This window comes from Polyodon spathula, chromosome 22, assembly GCF_017654505.1.
Source record: "Polyodon spathula isolate WHYD16114869_AA chromosome 22, ASM1765450v1, whole genome shotgun sequence".
In the NCBI taxonomy this organism is placed as follows: Eukaryota; Metazoa; Chordata; class Actinopteri; order Acipenseriformes; family Polyodontidae; genus Polyodon; species Polyodon spathula.
In genome coordinates, this window is record NC_054555.1 from 17,472,009 (window position 1) to 17,497,296 (window position 25,288).

The 25,288-nt window shown below is 40.5% G+C and overlaps 1 protein-coding gene across 1 annotated transcript in view; it reads right to left on the reverse strand.

Annotated features, from left to right (window-relative positions):
- LOC121296849 (PH and SEC7 domain-containing protein 2-like) overlaps window positions 1-25,288 on the reverse strand; it is a 249,354-nt gene that overhangs the window by 106,168 nt on the left and 117,898 nt on the right. Inside the window, exons 4-6 of the mRNA XM_041222713.1 lie at window positions 18,895-19,113; window positions 17,554-17,634; window positions 16,430-16,542 (exon numbers count right to left, since the gene is read on the reverse strand). Coding sequence (XP_041078647.1) covers window positions 16,430-16,542; window positions 17,554-17,634; window positions 18,895-19,113 — 413 coding nt within the window. The remainder of the gene's footprint in view (window positions 1-16,429; window positions 16,543-17,553; window positions 17,635-18,894; window positions 19,114-25,288) is intronic.

Here is a 25,288-nt window from a genome sequence, read left to right on the forward strand (position 1 = left end):
GCGACCTCCGAGAACGACCAGTTTACCGTCATGGAGCCTTGACGTGGTGCTAGAAGCTCTTACTAAGGCACCATTCGAGCCTCTCCACACTGTGGATATGAAGCTCATGTCTATGAAAACCGCACTTCTACTGTCAGTGGTATCTTACCTGTTTGGTAAGGGGCAACTGGAAGTGTCGTTGGCGGTAGTCTTATGTGTTGTATGGGAAAAAAAGTACTTTTTTTTTTGAGGAACTGCAGCCGCACTGAGTGCAGATATTTATAGCGTAGCTACTGAGAACAGCGAGTTACATGCACTGTCACTGCATCCATCATGTATTCACTTTGCAGGAGACAGTTCTAAGGTCTCCATGCGCCCAAATCCAGCCTTTTTACCGAAGGTCATAAACCTGTTTCACATGAACCAACCAGTCGAGTTGATGGCGTTCCATCCTCCTCTTTTTTCTTCCCCAGAGGAAGAACGGTTACACATGCTCTGCTCCTTGCGGGCATTGAGGTGTTATATTGAATGTACAACGACTGTGAGGAAAACAGAACAATTGTTCATATGCCATGGTTCTAAGACCTTGGGTCAGCCATTGTCCAAACAATGCCTTTCCCATTGGATAGTGGATGCTATTAAATTAGCTTATGAGTCTGCAGGCCTTCCACCACCAGGGCAGTTGAAGGCGCATTCCCTTAGGGGTATGGCGACATCCTGGGCCCTCTTTAGAGGGGTGCCGGTGTCTGACATTTGCACGGCAGCCAGTTGGGCTATATCGCATACTTTTATGAGGTTTTACAGATTACACGTACTGGATTCCTCTGCTATACTATTTGGAGCATCTGTACTACACTCTATGGCACCTCAGGATACCAATATAGTGTTTACTACCCCACCTCAGGACAGGTGTCATTGCGAGCATAGACGCTGAGGCGCAGCTTCGCATATGCCTAGATGTATTGCCTATGCAGTTGCGTTATGACGTAAGTCTGTCCTACTGCCGAGAATCCTCCCTTGCGACGGCTTGGGTACACTGTTCCCATACGTTAATGGTTATTTTCGAATTGAAAGGGAACGATAGGTTGCGGATGCAACCCCGGTTCCCTGAAAGAGAAAATAACCATCAAGCCTCAAGGTCGCTCCAGAAGCCTTCACGGCCTGAAGAGCAAAAGAGGAAGAGAGTCTCCGTGCGCTGCATATAGTAAGCTCCCAGGGGGGCGGGCTTACACATCAGCTCACACGGAGGCCTATTGGCAGCTTTGCTATAAAGCTCAGCCAATCCTACTGCCTGACGGCAATATCCCATACCTTGATGGTTATTTTCTCTTTCAGGGAACCGGGGTTGCATCCGCAACCTATCGTTCTTTTTTTGTAATATTCAATTGAATAATTATCTATTACAATTGAGGGGAAACTGACGAAACTCTTAGGATTATAAAACAAAACAAAACAAAAAACACAACACTACATTTGCGCAACCTACTTGACTCACCTTGCTGCTCAAGTTTTTCAATGCAGGTCGGGGCTGTTCTGTGATAAATGCGATTCCTCGGAATCAGCTCCTGCCTCTCCACTTTAATTTCACTGGAAAACTCAGTTGCCTTCTTTTGTTCACATATTCCATATTCCACTGCTGTTTTACCATACTACCCTTGACGGCCATAAACAACTATACATATTGTAACTAATTTTTAGAAGGCCTTATTTGTTGTTCTCCAAGTTGCTACAGTGACACTGTAGATGATATAGCTAACTAGTTACTGTTAATTAGATACTGTTTTAGCTGACACATTTAATTAAGTAAACATTTTTTTAATTAAAAGTTTCTGAAATTTTTCTTTGTGAACGTGCTAAGTGATAAATGCCAATGCAAAAACCTTCAAAATCTATCAAGGTAGCAAATCCTCAAATGTAATACCAGCCGCTATCTTATTGGAAATGTGTTTAGTACTGATTTGTACAGTTTACTGTGCCCCCATCATTTGAATAATGCTTTACATTACATTGATCTGGGTGTAATTAAATACATATCCTTTACAGTAAAATATGGGTTATTTACACTATATCATAGTAATTAAACCACATATGGGTGCGTTTATTTATAAACATTGCATATTTCGCAGTAGCCATTAGTAACATTGAAAAACCTGAACCTAATTTGAGTACATTGACTCATTTTGTCTCTTTACACACAGTTTTTAATGTCTATTAATAACGTTTATTAATATTTATTATGAAGGGAAGGGGAGGGGGCGTCACAAATGAGCTTTTCAGACATTATTTGTAAAAAAACAAAACAAAAAAAAAAAAAAAAAAAAAAGCACAGACATAGATCGTCGCTTCAGAAATTGCATTGATTTGCTACAGCGTTATTCATCATCACAGCTACTTACTGTCTGGGATAAGATTAGCCTCTAAACTACGATGTTATAGCTACTATTTTTCTTGCTTGCAAGTTCGATTGCTATAAATGTCAAGAGCAAAGTACAGTGTATACTGCATGCCTATTGATTTGTACCGAGATCTGGCGGTATTGTGTTACACTATATTACACTACACTGCAGTTTTACGCTTTCTAAATTATGTCTGTGTTTGGTCTGTGGAAAAGGTGACAAACCTATTCTTTACGTGCGTGGTGTTTCTATTATTAGGCCAGGGTCTCAGTGGCGTCTGATAGAGAACAAATTTAAAATCATTGATAAACTGACAAAGGGTAGTACGGTAAAACAGCAGTGGAATATGGAATACGTGAACACAAGGCGGCAACTGAGGTTTCCAGTGAAATTAAAGTGGAGGAGCAGGAGCTGATTCCGCGGGATCGCATTTATCACAGAACAGCCCCGACCTGCATTGAAAAACTAGAGCAGCAAGGTGAGTCAAATAGGGTGCGCAGATGTAGCAGTGTTGTGTTTTTTTTTGTTTGTTTGTTTTTTAATCCTAAGAGTTTCGTCAGTTTCCCCTCAACTGGAATTACAAAAAAAAAACGCACCTTGGTAGTGGTGTGGTCTTGTTTATTAGTTTATTTTATTTATTCGATGTTTTATTTTACTACACATATTCTTAATATAGACTGAGGTATTGTTTTGAATTTAGCGTTGTTACTGTTTGTATAAAGTTTTATTTTGATATTTAATATGTTAGAAATCTACAGTACAACCGCACAACTGGAGACGCGTGTGTTTTTCTGATAACAAACAAGCTGAAACTCGGAGCAGCTGATTCAAATTCAGCGCCGTTTTGAGACACGGGCGAGGGGAGGAGCCGACAGCACAGCAGAACAACGCAGTTAAACGAGGAAGTCTTCCCAGCGACAGCGAGTGGAAGCGACAGCGAGTGGCAGAAGTACAGGCGTGGAAAAGTACAGAGCAGTTTCGAACAGTTTGAAAGCAGGTTGACGGCTGCAGAAGAAACTAAACTTCAAAAAAAAAAACCCTCAACATGGTCTTCAAGCCTGTAATCTGTGACACCTGCTTGATGTGGGAAATCCGAGAAAACCCAGCGGAGCTAAACCAAGTGTGCGTAAAGTGCAGCGCGATCCAGGATTTGCATAAACTAGTAAGTATGCTAGAAATGGAGCTGGAAGAAGTGAGACAGCAACAGGATCTTGAGGAACTGGCACACCCACAATTCATGGAAGTCTGCATCACCCCTAACAGACTGAAAGCCACCAGGGAGATAGAAGGTCAGAACAGCTGGGTTCAGGTAGGCAGAAGCAGGGAAAAAAAGAAACTTCGTCAAACACCACCACCAGAAATCAAAACAACCAACAGATTTGAGTCACTTCAGAATTGTGATGAGCAGAACCAACAACAAGAGAATGAAAGGAACAACATCCAGGACCCTATTGACAGTGGTGACCAGACAGCAAAAAGAAGGGAGGTCATGATTGTTGGGGACTCCATATTGAGAAACACAGCAAGTTCAGTTCGCAGTTTGGACCCCCTTACTACAACAGTGTGCTGCCTTCCGGGAGCCTCGGTCAAGCACATCACTGAGAACGTGGACAGGCTCCTAGAACGAACAGGAGACGACCCGGTAGTAGTCGTCCACATCGGTACAAACAACATTGGAAGAGACAGACCAAAATCCCTGCAAAATAAATTCAGAGAGCTAGGAAGGAAATTAAAAGAGAAAACCAAAACTGTGGTATTTTCTGGTATACTACCCGCACCTTGCAAAGGACCATATGGACAGCTGGAAATAATTAATCAAAACGAATGGCTGAAGACGTGGTGCACACGGGAAGGCTTCACCTATCTTGATCATTGGACCACATTCTACAACGAGGACTATCTGTATAGACGGGATGGACTGCATTTAAATAACAAGGGAACTAGTCTACTCGGAGAAAAGATCCTCGAGCAGGTTCGGAAGCATTTAAACTAGAAAGGAAGGGGGGAGAAATCAACAAAAAAAACAGAAGGGAGACCGCATCAAAACAAGAACAACAACTCAGGTAAGACAACCATTAAATGTATTTATCTAAATGCTAGAAGTATCAGAAACAAAATTCTAGAACTTGAAGCTACTGCACTAACAGGTAACTATGATGTGATAGGTGTTACAGAAACGTGGTTATCTGAGAGTGATGGGGACGAATATAATATTTGTGGGTATACACTGTATAGGAAAGACAGGCAGGACAGAAGAGGAGGAGGGGTAGCGCTATACATAAGAAACAGTCTTGAAGCCCAGGTGTTAAACCTGGACAAAGAAAATAAAACCGAATCAATATGGGTCAGAATAACAGACAAAAATTCAAAAGGCATAATAATAGGAGCATGCTATAGACCGCCAGATTCAGACGGTGAGCACAATAATCTGTTATACAATGACATTAGAAATGTGTGTAGCAAAGGAGAAGCCATACTAATGGGGGATTTCAACTTCCCCCAAATAAAATGGGAAAACCCGGTGGGTAGCACGAAGGATGAAATAGAAATGGTGGAAATGACAAATGACTGCTTCCTAACACAATTTGTGAAGGCACCCACTAGAGGGGAGGCATGCCTTGATTTAGTCTTTTCAAATAACGAAGATAGAATAACTAAAACAGAGGTCAGAGAACCACTGGCAAACTCAGACCACAACATGGTCTCATTTGAAGTGTTTTTTAAATCCCCAAAAGTAAAGACTAAAGTTAAGGTTTACAATTTTAGAAAAGCAAACTATGAAGGTATGAAACAGAGACTAACAGAAGTAGATTGGAGTAAAATAGAGAAAACACCCACAGAAGAAGGATGGTTGTTCTTCAAAAATGTAGTACTAGAGGCGCAAAACAATTACATCCCTAAAGTAGACAAATCTAAATGTAAAACTAAATTGCCAAAATGGTTTAATAGATCAATTAAAAAAAATATTCAGCGAAAAAAGGCACTTTACAGAGCATTAAAAAAGGACCAAAAAGAAAGTACGCAGAAAGAGTACACAGAACTGCAAACGCAAGTCAAAAAGGAAGTTAGAAAGGCCAAGAGAGAAATAGAAATGAACATTGCTAAGGGAGCTAAAACCAATTCCAAAATGTTTTTCCAATATTACAACAGCAAGAGAACATTCAAAGAGGAGATTAAATGTTTAAGAGATACAAATGGCAAAATCGTAGAGGAAGAAAAAAAAATAGCAAATATGTTAAATGATTACTTTTCACAAGTTTTTACAAAGGAAGATACTGACAACATGCCCCACATGTCATCCAGTTCCTATCCAGTTTTAAATAACTTTAGCATAACTGAGGCAGAAGTGTTAAAGGGACTAGGAGCTCTTAAAATAAACAAATCCCCTGGGCCGGATGAGATCCTCCCAGTAGTACTCAAAGAAATGAAAGAAGTAATTTACAAACCGCTAACCAAGATCATGCAGCAGTCTCTTGACACAGGGGTGGTACCGACAGACTGGAAAATTGCAAACGTAATACCGATCCACAAAAAGGGAAACAAAACTGAACCAGGTAACTACAGACCAGTAAGCCTGACTTCTATTATATGCAAACTTATGGAAACTATAATAAGATCCAAAATGGAAAATTACCTATATGGTAACAGGGTACTGGGAGACAGTCAACATGGTTTTAGGAAAGGGAGATCGTGCCTAACTAACTTGCTTGATTTTTTTGAGGATGCAACATCGATAATGGATAATTGCAAAGCATATGACATGGTTTATTTAGATTTCCAGAAAGCTTTTGACAAAGTCCCGCACAAAAGATTAATTCTCAAACTGAACGCAGTTGGGATTCAAGGAAACGCATGTACATGGATTAGGGAGTGGTTAACATGTAGAAAACAGAAAGTACTGATTAGAGGAAAAACCTCAGAATGGAGTGTGGTAACCAGCGGTGTACCACAGGGATCAGTATTAGGTCCTCTGCTATTCCTAATCTACATTAATGATTTAGATTCTGGTATAGTAAGCAAACTTGTTAAATTTGCAGACGACACAAAAGTAGGAGGAGTGGCAAACACTGTTGCAGCAGCAAAGGTCATTCAAAATGATCTAGACAAGATTCAGAACTGGGCAGACACATGGCAAATGACATTTAATAGAGAAAAGTGTAAGGTACTGCACGCAGGAAATAAAAATGTACATTATAAATATCATATGGGAGATATTGAAATTGGAGAAGGAATCTATGAAAAAGACCTAGGAGTTTTTGTTGACTCAGAAATGTCTTCATCTAGGCAATGTGGGGAAGCTATAAAAAAGGCTAACAAGATGCTCGGATACACTGTGAAAAGTGTTGAATTTAAATCAAGGGAAGTAATGTTAAAACTGTACAATGCACTTGTAAGACCTCATCTTGAATATTGTGTGCAGTTCTGGTCACCTCGCTATAAAAAAGATATTGCTGCTCTAGAAAGAGTGCAAAGAAGAGCGACCAGAATTATTCCGGGCTTAAAAGGCATGTCATATGCAGACAGGCTAAAAGAATTGAATCTGTTCAGTCTTGAACAAAGAAGACTATGTGGCGACCTAATTCAAGCATTCAAAATTCTAAAAGGTATTGACAGTGTCGACCCAAGGGACTTTTTCAGCCTGAGAAAAGAAACAAGGACCAGGGGTCACAAATGGAGTTTAGAAAAAGGGGCATTCAGAACAGAAAATAGGAGACACTTTTTTACCCAGAGAATTGTGAGGGTCTGGAATCAACTCCCCAGTAATGTTGTTGAAGCTGACACCCAGGGATCCTTCAAGAAGCTGCTTGATGAGATTTTGGGATCAATAAGCTACTAACAACCAAACGAGCAAGATGGGCCGAATGGCCTCCTCTCGTTTGTAAACTTTCTTATGTTCTTATGTTCTTATGTTTTATTATATTGTAGGGGGGGCTAAGTGACGTCACTCCCCTAAAAAATAATATTGTTAATAGCTCAGAAACCATAATAGCACAAACGTTCATTTCAACGGCACAAACATAGCACAAACGAATGAGACAAGTGTTTGGTTAAATTCCGGTACTGTAGGGGGGCAGAGTGACGTCACTCCCCAAACATAATAGTTAATATCTCAGAAACCGTAACAGCACAAACCTTTGTTTCAACAGCACAAGCCGGCACAAAGGTAGCACAAACGAATGGTATATAATTCAACTTTTGTGCTGTTTGTAGAGAGTAGGGAGTGGGGGGCAACTTCATGTAGCTCTCACCCTGCGCACCACGCAAGATTTACTAAACCGAGCAAACAAACAAAAAGGCAGCAGAACTACGCGTTTCGACACAACAAATCTTCGTCAGGTTCACAATCATTTCAGTTACAGCTGTAGTTACTTATATACACATATTAATTGAATTAGATAATTCAGTTATAATCTAGCCATTTAGTTATTTACAGGCATGTCTACATTGTGCAATTTTTTGTGCAAAGAAAAAACAAATCAATTAAAAATAAAAACCTAGTCTTCATTAGATAAGTATTCACCCCCTTTGCTATGACACTAAATAAGCTCAGGTGCAACCAATTGCCACAATAGGTTAATTCACACAATACATTAAATGGAGTCCATCTGTGTGCAACAAAAGTAATTCACATGATTTCAGATTAAATACACCTGTCTCTGTAAGGTCCCACAGTTGGGTAGTGCATTCAAAGCAAATATATTAACCTGAAGACCAAGGAGCTTTCAAAACAACTCCAGGATAAAGTTGTGGAAAGGCACAGATCAGGGGGGGGGGGGGGGTATAAAAAGATTTCAAAGGCTCTGAATATCCCTTTGACCACAGTCAAGTCAATCATTCAGAAGTGGAAGGTACACGGCACCACCCAGAATCTGCTTAGAGCTGGCCGTCCTCCTAACCTGAGCAGCCGGGTAAGGAGGGCATTGGTCAGAGAAGCCATCAAGAGGCCAATGACAACTCTGAAAGACCTACAGCGTTCCATGGCTGAGATGGGAGAAACTATCCATGTGTCAACAATAGCTGAGATACTCCACAAATCTGACCTCTATGGAAGAGTGGCAAGAAGGAAGTCATTTCTGAAAAAAGTCCATGTAAAATCACACTTGGAATTTGCAAAAAGGCATGGGGGAGACTCTGAAAACACATGGCAAAAGATTCTGTGGTCTGATGAAACAAAAAAATTGAACTATTTGGCCTAAATGCAAAGCGTTACGTCTGGCGCAAACCCAACACAGCACATCACCCAGGTAACACCATCCCTATTGTGATCCACGGTGGTGGCAGCATCATGCTGTGGAGATGCTTTTCATTGGCAGGGACTGGGAAGCCTGTCAGGGTAGTGGGCAAAATGGATGGAGCTAAATACAGGCATATCCTTGAGGAAAACCTGCTTCAGGCTGCAAAAGACCTAAAACTGGGACGGAGATTCACCTTTCAGCAGGACAATCACCCCAAGCACACAGCCAAAACGACACTGGAGTGACTTAAAAACAAGAAAGAGAATGTTCTATAGTGGCCCAGTCAAAGCCCGGACTTGAATCCGACTGAGAATCTGTGGCAAAATTTGAAGACTGCTGTCCACCAACGATCCCCATCCAACTTGACACAGCTTGAACAATTTTGCCAAGAAGAATGGGTGAATATTGCATGATCCAGATGTGCAAACCTGGTAGAGACTTACCCCAAAAGACTCACAGCTGTAATTGCGCCAAAGGTAGTTCTACCAAGTATTGACTCGGGGATGAATACTTATCTAACCAAGAAATTTCACTTTTTTTAAAATTTTTCATTAACTGCTTGTGGCAAAGTGCCCTGCCCCTGCGCTCTTTATTTGTGTTTTATGTTGTATGTAGTGTGTTAATGTCGGTATATGTATAGTCATTGGTACACAGGATATAAATGGGTCTATGTAATATAAGTGATTTAAAATCACTTGTATCGATTTGCATTTAGGCACAAGGATTGCACTTCATGTGCAGTTAAAATTTAATAATATGTGAGCATGGGAAATTGCACTAGATTAATTCACGTGCAGTTGTACTGAGACTCCAACTGAATGATTGATTAGGGGTTACCCAAGGATGTGTTCGGTGAGCAAGAATAGGTTTGGAGAGGAGAAACTGTTTTATTTTCTAATAATAATAAACCATGTAGCAGCGTATTCATTCATTATTTCACCTCGCAGTGCTGTGTGTTACTTTCTGGTCTGATGTCACCACCAGAGACATACTGCCACATGTGGTGTCAGCAGTCCAAGCGTCAGTCCAGAAATACTGCAGGGGATTTTTTTTTTGTTGTTGTCATTTCTGGAAAAATAGGATGGGAGAAAGATTGCCAGGAGGAGTTGAAGGAAGGAGGGGCTCCATGGTGCATCTCCTGCATGGAGTATGGGCACCTCCTGGATGTATGCCCCTATGAAGGCCCCCTCTTTTTGAAAGCCGTCGATCGGGGGAGAGGTGGAGGATGCAGAGGAGTGGCTTCGCCTGAAGGCCCTGAGACCAGCCCACAGAAAAAAGGGAAGATGCTCCACAGCCAAAAAGGGAGGAGTCTGTGTGTCCACAGCTCAAGAGGGATAAGTCTGTGTCCACAGCCCAAACGGGAGGAGTCGGTGTGTCCACAGCCCAAAAGGGATGAGGACTGCTTGCCGCTCCCATCTCCACCAGCAGAGGAAGAATGTCTGCTGTCCCCATCTCCATTAGCAGAGGAAGAATGCCTGCTGTCCCCTTCTTCACCAGCACAGGAAGAATACCTGCTCTCCCCATTTCAACCAGCAGAGGAAGAATGCTTGCTGGTTTTGCCTCCAGAGCCAAAGGGAGAGAAGCCATCTCCAGCGCCAGAGGAAGAGGTCCTACCTCTGTCTCCAAAGCGAGAGGGAGTAGCTCTGTTGTTCTCTGCAAGTGAGGGAGAGCCTCACCAGTCCCCTGCAACAGGGGGAGACTACATGCTGCTCCCACCTTCATCGCCAGGAGACTACACGCTACTCTCACCTCCGTCGCCAGGAGACTGCACGCTGCTCCAACCTCCACCACTTCCACCGCCAGGAGCAGAGCAGCAGGAGCTGCCTGTGCCTCCTTCACCTCCACCAGCAGAGGGTGAATTCCTGCTGGTTCCCCCTCTACCACTACAGGAAGGACCAGGACATAGGCTGCTGAGGGAAGCACGGGGAAGAACCGCGTGGCCACGAATAGGGCCAAAACCCACACCCCAGCTTGCCCTGACTCCCTTCACGTCATTGCTTGGGGATGCCTTCACATCATCGCTCGGGGATGCCTGCACGACACCGCCAAAGCATGCCTACCTCGCTTCACCCAAGGATGCCTGCCTTGCTTCGCCCAAGTAAAGAATTGTTCACTCACCGTGTTTGTTTGTCTGTTCGTCTACTGTTTGTTATTGTTTGTTTCATTTAGTGTTAATGCATTTTGTTTGTCTGTTTATTTTGGCCTCAAATGCTATGTCCTGTATTTGTACAACTGTTTTATTTTCTAATAATAATAAACCACGCAGCAGCGCATTGATTTATTATTTCACCTTGCAGTTCTGTGTGTTACTTTCTGGTCTCACATCACCACCAAAGCCAGATATTAAAAATTCTCTTGCATCTTCAAAGTGTTGAGTAGGTTGTGTAAATCAAAGGAAAAAAAAAATCTCATTTAAATGCATCAAGATTTCAGGTTGTAACACAACAAACTGAAAACGTCCAAGGGGGTTGAATACTTCCTATAGGCACTGTATACCAATATACCACATGAGGTGGGATTGAAGGCACTGTCGATTTATTTTGAAAACAGATAACATGATTTAGCCATGAATTTATTTTAAAATCTTCTTCTTTTTTTGTTTAACAATAAATAATATCTGCAAATCCAAGGTTCGGCAATGGGCTTGTCATTTGCCTCAAATTATACAAACTTATACATGGGGTACTGGTTAAAAGAATATATTAAAGACACTGCCTCCAGTCCACTTCTGCAGAATATCTTATTGTGGAAAAGGTATATTGATGACATTTTTGTAATATGGACTGGTTTTATTCAGAGATTATATTAATGATACATATCCTACTTTAAAATTCACCATGGACAATCCGTCGTAAGCCCACGGATAGAAACACGATTCTGCATGTAAATAGTGACCATCTAAACATATAATTAAAAACATTCAGGGCTCCCGAGTGGTGCATCCAGTAAAAGCGCGATATGCAGATGTGCCCTATAGCCTGGAGATTGCAATTTTGTCACTGCCAACCATGACCGGGAGTTCCTAGGGGGTGGTGTTCAATTGGCCGGCATTTTACTCAAACTCTGCCATAATCCGGTAACAAAGCCAAACCTCAAAAAAGGTGCCATGTATGTATGTTCCTGCAAGGGTAGACGGAGAGATACAGGGTTCTGCTGTCCCTCTCAGCCAGGTCTTTTGAGTATTTCAAGTACTGGAAGAACTAAATAAACCTTCAGAACAAACCAATGTAAGGTAGTAAAAAACATTTATTTTTATTTCATGTGGCAACATTACCTTGGCCTCCAGAAGGATTATGGGTAACAAACCATTGACTGGATATGTTATGTTACCCATTTCTAAAATCCTTCTTTTGTGCAGATTAAAAAACTATATAATTTTGCCTGGGTATCTCATGCTTTGGTAACATATTGGGCATATGGAATTGTGATGGGTAATCTACACCATGGGCTGAATAATTTGAAGTGGAAAAGTCAAAGTGGCTTGGTCTCAGCCTAGAGCACGCAATACCCCCCAAAAGAAAACAAAACAAAAAACAATCTGCACAAAGACATGGACTAATCAAGCAGCTTAAAAGTGTTTAACATCTTTGTGACGGTGAGAGAAAGGATCCGAACTGTAAATCTCCCTCCACTAAAGAAAGGGCGTTGTGTAAGGTTGGTGGTATGCTTCCTCTTAGATGGACCGCTTTGACGGTAAGTTGAAACCAGAAGGTGACCATATTAGGGGGAGCGTGTAGTTGCATGTACCTGAAAGGACTCTATTGCAAACAGCTGTGGTGCAGCCATTCAGGGGAGAAATCATCAGACGGGTTGCTTGCAGGGAGGAGTTTCTGGGTACAAAGAGGAAGCAGCTACATCAGTACTGCCCCTTGCGCTGAACTGACAGCCAGAGTAAATGAACATCTGTTATTGTCTATCTCGTGTTTTGTGTCTTTTCTAGAGGAGGATTGAGAATTGGGAGCTGCAGCCACAGAGCCAGCACAAACCCTGGAGCACGTCCACCACAGCACAGCACAGCACCGAATACGCACCACGATCCCTGGACGAAAAGAGCACGGTTTTGTGCATGGAGGATTGTGGTTAAGGAGTGCTTTATTATTTATCAGGACTTAAACCTGCCGTGTTTCTCCTCGATACCATAGTTGGTAGAGGGGCGGACTGTTTATTATTTTTGTGGTTTTTGTAAAATAAACACAGATATTTTTGGGAGAATCCTGTCTGGGCATTGGATTTATTACCGCATCACTCACATCCTGTTCACAATCTTACATCAAACTTAAGGATTTTAGGGATTAAGGATGATGTAAATATATTACATTTTATGAAAAAGTTGCATTTTGCATACAATAATAACAATTTTGTGGTCACATGACTAAAAATCCACAAAATCTTGTCACCAATGAAAAGTTCAGACTGTGACAAATACTATATATATATATATATATATATATATATATATATATATATATATATATATATATATATATATATATATATACACACACAGTGGCTTGCAAAAGTATTCAGACCCCTGACCAATTCTCTCATATTACTGAATTACAAATGTTACATTGAAATTTCGTTCTGTTCGATATTTTATTTTAAAACACTTAAACTCAAAATCAATTATTGTAAGGTGACATTGGTTTTATGTTGGGAAATATTTTTAAGAAAAATAAAAAACTGAAATATCTTGCTTGCATAAGTATTCAACCCCCACACATTAATATTTGGTAGAGCCACCTTTCGCTGCAATAACAGCTTTAAGTCTTTTGGGGTAAGTATGTACCAGCTTTGCACACAGTGTCGGAGTGATTTTGGCCCATTCTTCTTGGCAGATTTGCTCCAGGTTGTTCAGGTTGGTTGGATGACGCTTGTGGACTGCAATTTTCAAATAGTGCCACAGATTCTCAATGGGATTGAGATCAGGACTTTGACTGGGCCACTGTAGGACATTCACCTTTTTGTTCTTGAGCCATTCCAGTGTTTCTTTTTGTTCTTGAGCCACTCCAATGTTGCTTTGGCCTTGTGCTTGGGATCATTGTCCTGCTGAAAGGTGAATTTCCTCCCAAGCTTCAGTTTTTTAGCGGACTGAAGCAGATTCTCTTGCAGTATTTTCCTGTATTTTGCTCCATCCATTCTTCCTTCAGTTGTAACAAGATGCCCAGTCCCTGCTGATGAGAAGCATCCCCACAGCATGATGCTGCCACCACCATACTTCACTGTAGGGATGGTGTGTCTTGAGGCATGGGCAGTGTTAGGTTTGCGCCACACATAGCGCTTTGAGTTTTGGCCAAAAAGCTCTATCTTGGTCTCATCTGACCACAAAACCTTTTCCCACATCGCAGCTGGGTCACTCTCATGCTTTCTGGCAAACTCCAGACATGCTTTCAGATGGTACTTTTTGAGTAACAGCTTCTTTCTTGCCACCCTCCCATACAGGCCAGTGTTATGCAGAGCTCTTGATATGGTTGACTGGTGCACCATTACTCCACTCCCAGCCACTGAACTCTGTAGCTCCTTCAAAGTGATTGTTGGCCTCTCTGTGGCTTCTCTCACAAGTCTCCTTCTTGTTTGAGCACTGAGTTTTGAGGGACGGCCTTTTCTTGGCAGTGCCTGGGTGGTGTGATGCAGCTTCCACTTCCTGATTATTGATCCAACTGTGCTCACTGGGATATCCAAACACTTGGATATTATTTTGTACCCTTTCCCTAATCTATGCATTTGTATATCTCTAGCTTCTGTAGGATGCTCTTTGGTCTTCATTTTCCTTCAGAATCACAGCCTTACCAATGATCCTTCAACAGTGGGGTTTTTTTCCAGAAAATGTGACAGCAACTTTAATGGTTCACAGGTGGAGGCCAATGGTAAGATAACTGTGTCCACGTTTGGGCAATTTCTTTCATTGGTGCAAACTATTTGTCACAGTCTGAACTTTTCATTGGTGACAAGATTTTGTGGATTTTTAGTCATGACCACAAAAATTGTTATTACTGTATGCAAAATGCAACTTTTTCATAAAATGTAATATACTTACATCGTCCTTAGTCCCTAAAATCCTTAAGTTTGATGTAAGATTGTGAACATGATGATTTTTTGATGCGGTAAAAAATCCAATGCCCAGACAGGATTCTCCCAAAAATATCTGTGTACAGTTGCCTCGGGTATCTTAAATGGAACATATGGTCACTTTGGGGTAAAACAGCTGACTCCCAAATCACAACATTATTGTAGCACAGGGCCTCACCAACAAGGGGTTAAAACATTTTTTAACATCCAGTGGTTAATGTCAGCAAGACAGGTAGTCAGAATATTTTCAGCTGAGGTGTTACCCGGTTTCAGAGATAAACATAACTGAAGATCATCAGCATAACAATGAAAATGTACCTCATGTCTTCGGACAATATCGCCCAAGGGTATATATACAAGGGAAACTGGACCATCAGCAGAACCCTGTGGGACACCATATGCAACTTCAGCTAAAAAAAGGTGGCTCTTCCTCAATTTTAACAACTCAAAACCTATTTGAAAGATAAGATTGGCAGTTGTTTCCACACAATAGGCTGCAGAGTTCCAACCCATATACTCAGATGAAATGGTCATCGTTGAGGAATTGTTCACTATCCCTCCTAAACAATTTGAACACCTGGATATCAATGGCGGCTGGGGGCCAAAACAAAACATGGGGAAGCAGAAATAATGGCAGAGGGCTTAGGGTCCCCTTAAACTCCCAACAGCAGTACAATCGTATTATTGTATTCAGACTGACAACACTTCATATTATTATTATTATTATTATTATTATTATTATTATTATTATTATTATTATTATTATTATTATTATTATTATTCAAGGTGACTTACAGGTGTTACAGGGAAGTACAGGGTTATAATACAAGACGCATATTTAAATACAGTGTAGTTTACAGTGAATGCAAATACTACTACCACAATAGAACATGAAATAGGATGCAGCAAGTTAGGATTACAAGAGGTTATATCTACAATGACAGACAGTGTAACAATGCAAGGACAGTGCATTAGCTGAGGTTCCAGTAATGTGGTGTGTAGATCAAGCAAGTCCAGTGCACAGGTTTACCCCAGTTTGGCTGTTAAATGCATGTTGTAATACACTTAACTGTTACACACTGTGAGCGTATGTTTAAAATGCACTGTATACAACGCTGACATACCATTTTGATTTCAAGACCACGTCACTAACATACTTTGCATAAAATATTTTCTAAACAACGTTGCTAAATCAAGCACATCCTAAATAGACCTAATTTGCTAAATTTAAATAAATGACCAACAAAATAATGATATACCTTATAGGCGAACAGAAAGTGAAAGAGTTTACCTGCGCTGGGGAATATAGCTTTAAATCTCATGAGCAAGAACATCCCTTTGTTTCTAATTGTAATTTAATTTACAATCCTCCCTGTCTGCTCCCACTCACTAGCTGGGGTGGGTTTAAAGTATTCAGAACTAATCAATACTAGATACAAGTCATTTGCACTGGGAAAGGAGTGAAGTCAACGTCAGTAGCCATTTCCAGTGTTTTTCCGTGGTTTAGTGGATATACACTGATTTCATTATTTTGGTTTCAGGAGTGTTTTATCAGTGTTTATTGGTTAAAACAGAAAAACAAGATATCTGGATCTAAACTGGTTAAAAAAGTTCTCAGCATCCATGCCTTTCTTTCAGGAATTCTGAGTTGCAGCCTACTGCAGATAGTTCAAAAGCATGCAGCATTGTAAAGAGTAATGGTAAAGCTGCATTGATACGGCTGTATGGACTATGTGAAGGAACACCTACCTTCTGAGGTCACACCCTCCGCATTGCACTGGCAGTATCTCTGAGAGAAGTGGATGAGAACGCGCTCTCTTTCTTGAGTCTCGCCCATTAAAGGAAAGGCTTTCAGAAACGTTCTGAAAGTAGAAAAGGGAGAAACGGGTTAAAGAAGAGCCATAACACCAGTACAACAAACAGCACAGTAAGAATACAAATGACTACAATTCCGTAGATGTGGCATTCCCTTCTGTAGTTGTGTTTGTGCAGGGACTGCCAAGGAAGATTAGCTCATAGCTAAATCTAGGTGCAATACATCTTATGACATGTCATAAATGTAAAAAAAAATGTACGTTGTCCTTATCAAATAAATACACAAATAATAATAACAATAATAGTATAATAATAATAATAATAATAATAATAATAATAATAATAATAATAATAATAATAATAATAAAAAAAGGGATACACATAAGATTAGCCATATAAAGATATCTACAGAAAGGGCCAAGATACACAAGTACTCAAAAATCCAATAAATCTAACATGAATGCCAATTATTTGTAGATCTCAAATTTTTCTTTATCAAAGATGCAGACATTACGGCATTTTTTCAATGGTATTTTTTTCCTAAGCTATTAGCTTCATGCACATACTTCAATGGTGCATTACCAGTTCATCATATTCTTCGACAGGTCATGTGAAGAGAGAAATGCAAATTACAAACTGTACTTTAAACACAGCTTGTAATTATGGACAGTACTGGTTAACAGAAATGTTTATGTATTATAGTTTATTACTTACAATATTTTTTAATATTAGCGCGCGAATATATTATATATATTATATATATATATATAAGCGCGCCTATATATATATATATATATATATATATATATATATATATATATATACACACACACACACACACACATATAGTTTATAGAAAAATAATATTAAAAATCAAATGCACGTTTCATCTAAATGTCAAAATTACAAAATTATAGCAATACATATTAGGCACAGGAATTGTTTGGTTAGCTCTATGTACTTTAAACAAGACACAGCTAGGATTAATTATTTTTAAATATGTGCTGACACCCCAGCTTGTGATTTGGATCCACTCTGTCTGCAGGCTGTGAACTCACCTGAGTGCTCTGTCCAGACTCAGGCCCGTAAAGTCAAAGAAACCCACGTATTCTTCAGCCACCAGCTTGCTAAACTCATTACTGTACACAAAAAGATGAGTCATTAGGGGGTGGGTGGATCTCAGACATGCAGAGATTATCAGACTGTTGTTTCCATGCAGGCTAGAAGTAATCTGTTAACACACCAGTTCACAATGTGAATCTGATCTTTAACATCCTGCTGCTTCAACACAGACACTCTGGCTAAAGGTAACTAGTAATTATGGGGTGAGGATACCAACACTGGAAAGCCTCTCAACTCAATCTTTGCTTCCTTCCATTGCCTAATGAAGATTATATTATAGGGCTCACTTCAGGGTCCGCATGTAAACTACTCAACCCTGATTCATAGCTACTGACTATCGAACTATATACCAAAGAAGGGTATAATGTAGTACTTAAAAGAAACAGCAATACATTACTAAATTACATTAAGACATAAATATGCTGCCCTTCAGGAAATTTAGATTAATTGACTCTAAAATAAGGCAAATGTGGTACTTGTTGATTGAATATCATATTACACAGTCTTTAACGCTATGGATAATTACACTATGTAACACAATTTTTGTTCCTGGGTAGTAAGTGTTATTTCCTAATTGCTTATGCCTCAAAAGTACAGAAAATGGCTATTATTCCCCACAAACTTTGCTTTTGTGACCAGGACAGTGATATTTCAAAATATCACTATTTCCAATGGGAAAACGAGCAAATGTGTGTCTTTTCGTTCACATAAAGTCAGAAAAAAAAACATATGAATCCAAATTAACATGTATTTATACTAAAGTAATACAAAAATGACTATAAAAGATTTAGAAGTGAGTAGTTTTTCGAGATTTACGATTATACTGTATTTACAGTAAATCTTTTGTAGTCATTTTTGTATTACTTTAGTATAAATACATGTTAATTTGGATTCTTATGTTGTTTTTTTCTGACTTTATGTGAACGAAAAGACACACATTTGCCCATTTTCCCATTGGAAATAGTGATATTTTGAAATATTACTGTCCTGGTCATAAAAGCAAAGTTTGTGGGGAATAATAGCCATTTTCTATACTTTTGAGGCATAAGCAATTAGAAAATAACACTTACTACCCAGGAACAAAAAAAAAAAAAAAATTGTTACATGGTGTTATATAACAGTTTATCACAGTAAATTTGAAAGCTATTTTGCATGGTTATACTGTGCAGTTTTCCATGGTTTTCCATGTTTTTATGTGTTATACCTCTCTGGTACTGTATATGCACATCCGTTGCCAGGTGTGGTTAAGTAATCTCAATCTCAGAGATCAAGCTTACTTCTTGCCAAGGTGGCGCGCTACATCACAGCGCTTGAATCCCTGCAGGTGATAGAGGCGCTTGGCAAGTCTGCGGGCAGCGTCGGTGTCAGCCTTGCAGCCATTCGCCAGTGTGTCCATGCTGCCCTGCTCCAGCTGCTCCACGCTGCCCTGCTCCAGCTGCTCCACACTGCCCATCTCTGAGTCAGAGTCCGATAAGACATCATTCAAGTTTGTGTCGCTGCAACGCAACCACAAGAAGAGGAAACACAGAGTCACGGCTGCAATCAGTCATTCTTTTGCCTTTTTGGGAGAAACTGCAAACAGAAAGGCATTGTTTTCAATTACCTGGGAATGCAAGAATATTAAAACCAAATGCACTGCCAGGCATTACATGGTGCTGGCTCTGATAAATCGAAAGACTTTTGGCTGATCTGGATTACACTACAATTGTCTAAAGCCATTTTCACACACAATTGCCGTTTAAAAAATTCTTTCAAATGCCCTTTCACACAGCCAAAGAGATCAAGTGAGTACAACTTTTAAACCTGTCAGCCAACAGATCATTTTCGTGGCTCTGGATTAGAGTACTTGATAAACTACAACACTGATGTGTAAATGGAACAATATTGAATAAATACAGTAACCTTACACTGCACACCTCCTACCGTACAAAGTGTGCAACCGTTTGACAAGCAAATACTTGACAATGGTTTAGGAAGAATTCTTAGCTCTTTAAACGTTCCAGCTTTACTCTTAGTAACAACACTCCAGATATAGTGTTTGTTTTTATGTGTCAGCCCCACAGATTCCTTTTCAGGAAACAGTGCAGGGCACAGGGAGAAGCCAAGACCAGGGTATTACAATGCTAAATATGTATCAGTGCACAGAGCTGCCTGTTTCATACCAGCACACAGCGGTATTGTAATGCTAGATATGTATCAGCACAGAGCTGCCTGTTTCATACCAGCACACCGAGCAGTATGGCAATGCTAGATATGTATCAGCACAGAGCTGCCTGTTTCATACCAGCACACAGAGCGGTATTGCAATGCTAGATATGTATCAGTACACAGAGCTGCCTGTTTCATACCAGCACACAGAGCGGTATTGCAATGCTAGATATGTATCAGCACAGAGCTGCCTGTTTCATACCAGCACACAGAGCGGTATTGCAATGCTAGATATGTATCAGTCCACACAGCTACCTATTTCATACCAGCACACAGAGCAGTATTGCAATGCTAGATATGTATCAGCACAGAACTGCCTGTTTCATACCAGCACACAGAGCGGTATTGCAATGCTAGATATGTATCTGTACACAGAGCTGCCTGTTTCATACCAGCACACAGAGTGGTATTGCAATGCTAGATATGTATCAGCACAGAGCTGCCTGTTTCATACCAGCACACAGAGCGGTATTGCAATGCTAGATATGTATCAGTCCACACAGCTACCTATTTCATACCAGCACACAGAGCAGTATTGCAATGCTAGATATGTATCAGCACAGAACTGCCTGTTTCATACCAGCACACAGAGTGGTATTGCAATTCTAGATATGTATCAGTGCATAGAGCTGCTTGTAATATTAAAATGTTTTTTTTTTCGTTTGTCCATCTCCATTGCTAGCCTAGAGATTCTCTTTGAAGTTCTCAGTCTTCATTTCCAGCACAGTGTCCTAGTGTGTCAAGTTTACTTTCTTCACCAATCGATGCAGGAAAGCTAACAGTCCCTGTGACACTACTGTAGGGACTTGGCTCACGATGTGATGTGTACGAATGTGCTTAACCTGAATCCACATTACTCTCCACACATCATAAACCCTGTGCTTACAGATCAGCTTTTAATAAACAAGCGCTGTATGTCAGTAATGTACATATCCCCCACCATGACAGTACAAATCACAACCTGGTATAAATCTCCACATCTTTGTAAAATGACTTTACACTTACTTGAAAAATGCAACGTGTTTCAGTAAAATCAAATGCCCATTAAACTTGGCATCCCGCACAGAGGTAGAACACAAATGTACAGCGTCATTAAGTGGGGTTGGCATTGCAGGGGAGATGAAGGGAGGTTTTTCCAAGTTTTAAGTGTCTGTTTTGTAAGCATTGTGAATGCTTGTTCACCACTGCTACATCTCGTTACAAAATGTGCTTTTCCTGCATTGTTTTATGCAAGACTGTGAACGTGAGAGTATATCTGTACTTGTGTTTTTTTTTTTTTTTTTTTTTTTTTTTCCAGTAAATTGAGCTACTTAGTTTAAAATAAACAATATTAAATGTGTGGTAGATGTAGTTAATTACAGTCCACAGTTGAGTATGTGTTTTACATAGAACATCAGTGTATCAGTGAAGGCTGCAGGAATAGGTTATGAATGTGCAGATTTGTGACTGACCTGGTCAAACCTCAGCAGTAGTAGTAACACAAGCCCCAGGGTAAAGTCACACTTTACACTGACCTCTGTAAAGAATGTTACAGGAAGAAACAACTACCCTTGTGTTTTGGAACGTTATGCACAGATCTATTTGTCCACCTTTATGGCCCGTCCACTAGTGTTTTATTCTTGACGGCACCTCTGGCACAGAATGTTTAGTTGCGGTTACACTCTGCATATACTTTTACTTTGTGAGATGTTTGTTCCTGCATTCTCATAATAATACTGTCATTTATTCCTGAAAACAGTTGCAACCCTTACCTCCCTTGGCCCCCCTTTTAGAAAGGCTCCAGCGCAGTTGCTACCAGGGGTCTGTACTGTACACCATGGGAACATAACATGCAGGGGTCTATACTACACACCATGGGAACATAACATGCAGGGTCTATACTGTACACCATGGGAACATAACTGTCTGTCTGCCCCTCTCACCGTCATGAGTGATTAATGATTAAGAGAATCAGGATCTGAGAGTACATCTGGCTTACATTTCATGTGCATACAGTGTCTCTATAGGAAGTCTCGGTGATTTTCTTTTTCATGATATTGGTAGCTCGAACAGCCATGGCAGGGGGTGTATGCTGTTAAAATCCTGTGGTAGTTATTTTAAAGATCACTTAACAGTAATTACATTAACTGCAGATTAAAGGCAATAGCTAAGAATTTTCCAGTGAAGCATGTCTTATGTCTCATAAGAACATTTCCTTATCCACTGTCCATTACTATGAATGCCAGACCAGCTGGTCCAATTGTGAATACATTAGCTATGGACCTTCTTTAGCCCGAGTTTCTGAGTGTATCATAATCTGGGGGTGTATGGAAGCTGTCTTTCTGACTGTAGAGCTAACATGTACTGGTGTTGGATAAAGAAACACTTTAGTTTAAATGTGATGTCTTTCGCATGAATGGTAAAGCTGTTGTTTTTGTCTGAATATTTGGTGATACCAGGTGGGAAAATATTGCAACAAGCCATACATACATATTTTAAAATCAATTTTTCAAAAAATAAATGTCAAGTTTGGATTTTCATATCACTAGCTTTTCTTCTACACCTCTGTGGCAGGGCAGGAGCCATGCATATGAAGAGGGGGTTGTGTGAATGTATTGTAAATAGTATGTGTTTACTGTAATTATTGTTAATGATTAGTGAAGTACCTGATGCTCCAGAGAGAGCCTGCCTGCTGTGTGTAATTGCCAGCTGTGGAATCTAATCACCAGGTAGGTGTGTTCCAGCAGGGTGTCAGGTATAAATTCACCTCAGGGCTGTTGCAAAGCCAAGGACAACAAGCTGAATATCGTCCACGCTACCCGAACAGAGACTTGGCTGTGTAATCCTCTGACAGTTGTGAAAGCATTTAACAGATGCTTTTATCCAAAGTGAAACTCAGAAACTAGGGGGTAAACAATGCATCAACAACTGCTGCTGAGTCACTTATAACAGGACGGCGGTTTTGAGTCTCATCCGAAGGACAATAGTACTTATATTGTTGCTGACAGATAACAAAAAAAAAAAGGCTAAACGGAAAACCTGAAAAGTGTTCAAAAAGGTAGACCCTTGCTTTGCTGAGCCCCAGTTCTGAGGAGAGGGGGGCTGTGATAAGCTGGTGAGTAAAATAATAATTGCAAGATTTCTACAGACTCAATTGACAGCAAATCTTTCAATCAGAACATGAAAAAATAGTTCATTTTTTTGAGGCAGCATTTCAAAGCCAGAACCACCTATCAACCGCTCAAAAAGTCAATGATTGGTTAATGCTATGTGTCAAGAAAACACACCTCTTTGACTTATTAACCTATCATGTGTGGATTCTGAGATATAGGGGTGGGAAAAAGTGATGCTCATTGAAGTTTGACTGGCCTGTCTCAGCACCGTGGACTTGCATTTGATTCTGCCCATTGGAACGTAAACTAACGCCATGTTGTGTAACCTGGGCGTGTGAAGGATTAAATTCTTATTATTCCTAATATTCTTAAACTCTCTCATCTCATTCTCAAACTTTCTCCCTAGAACTTTGCCATTGGCATAGTAATGGCCTTCAGTGAATCTTTCGATGCTGTTCTCAGCAGCATGTGGCCTCTTTCTTTTTGTATGTCTGGGTCTCTTGCAGGTGGCATCTCTCCCACCGGTACCAGGAAGGATAAGAGAATAAGGTGTTCCTCCCTTCCTGGTGCAATGCTTGTTTCTCAAGGTACAAGGACACAGGTGGCATAGGGAGGTTGGGAGGATGATCTAAGGCTGGCTCCTTGGTAGATTGAAGAATTCCAGACCTGAACAACTCAGACCTTTGTCTATAACTTGTTACTGTCTTACTGTTTTGCCTCTGGGAGGAGCACCATTGTAACTTAAAGTTTATTGGCTTGTGTGCTCATGTTGTCTTGCTGCTAGAACCTATCCAGGGGCTCGGGAACTCCCACCCCATCGCTTCACTCCTACTATGGGGCTTAGTATAAATGCTTATATCTTCGCTTTTGCTTCAGTCTTTTGAGCCTAGCAAGCAGACGTAGCCTCAGTACTGCAGAGGGTAATAAAGAAAGCTATCTGCTTGAATATACCCAAAGACGATCTCCGAGTTTTATTCCTTCAGCTTGAATGTGTTATTTTGAATTCCCAACTTCTGGCAAATTGTGACTCGCAAACGGAACATGGTTTGATATTAGTTTTTTTGGTATACCATGCCTTGCAAACACTGCTTTCAGATTGTTGATGACAGTACTGGCCTTTTTGTCTGACATTCGTAACACTTCTGGATACTTGGAAAAGTAATCCACAATCAAAAGATATGAATGTCCTCTAAAGTAAAAAAAAAAATTGTTGCTAATTTTGTCCACGGGATGTCTGGCACTGGATGTGGATGAAGTGGCTCTCTGTGGTAGATAGGCGATTCAGGACTTGACAATCATTTGTACCTCCTTACTCATGCTTCGCCAATAAATCACTGCTCTAGCCTGTGCCAGAGTCCTCTGTATGCCCTGGTGTGCTGTGTGGAGTCTTCGAAGCATTTCTGCTCTGAGCTCTCTTGGTATTAGAATGCATTTGTTGACCATCAGTAGATCACCTCCAAAATATACAGTGTGTCTCTGATTGACCAGTAAAACTGGATCCTATGGGGTATATGCTTCCTCCTCTCAAGCCATCCTCTGCTGTGCATTGTCATCAGCATTTGCATGTCACTGTCCCTGCTCGTGGCTTGCTTCAGCCAGTGCAGTATGTCCTCACTGATTGCTTCATGTACATCTATGTTATATATAACTTTCTCACTGCTGAGGTCTAGGTCTTCATTGGATGAGCTGTCATGTACTGCTCTGGACAGTATCTGCTATCAGCATGTCATTTCTCGGGATGTATGCGATCTGTATATCATATTTTTGTATTTGCAGTAGCATTCTCTGTAGCCTCGCTGCTGCCTTCCCGATTGGTTTGCATATTATGGCTTCTAAGGGTTTGTGGTCCGACTGGACTTTCACAGGAACCCCATACACATATCGGTGGAACTTCTTCAGCACAAATACAATAGCTAAAAGTTCCTTCTCAATTTGTGTATATATTTTCTCTGCATTACATGGTGATCTTGATGCATATGCTATTGGTCTCTGTTCTTGCAATAGAGACACCAATCCATCCTTTGATGCATCTGCCTGTATCTCAATCAGCTCTCCTGGGTCATAGAACCTTAACACTGGTGCCCTAGATATCGCCTGCTTTAGCTTTCCCAATACCACCTCTTGCTTTGGTTGCCACTGCCAGATGATGTCTTTTCTAAGAAGTACTCTTAGGTGCTAACCAGGAGGTATTGAATGTGCACAGCTCGGCAATTTCATCATCCAGCTTGATATGCCAGTACCCCCCTTCTCATCTAGGATAGTAAATAGCTTCTTACCGGCAAGTTTGCATTATATGTCTTCAGGTGTGAGGATGGAAAAGTGCTGTCTCTTAATAGCTTTATTTAAATCTCTTGGATCCAAACAAACCCTG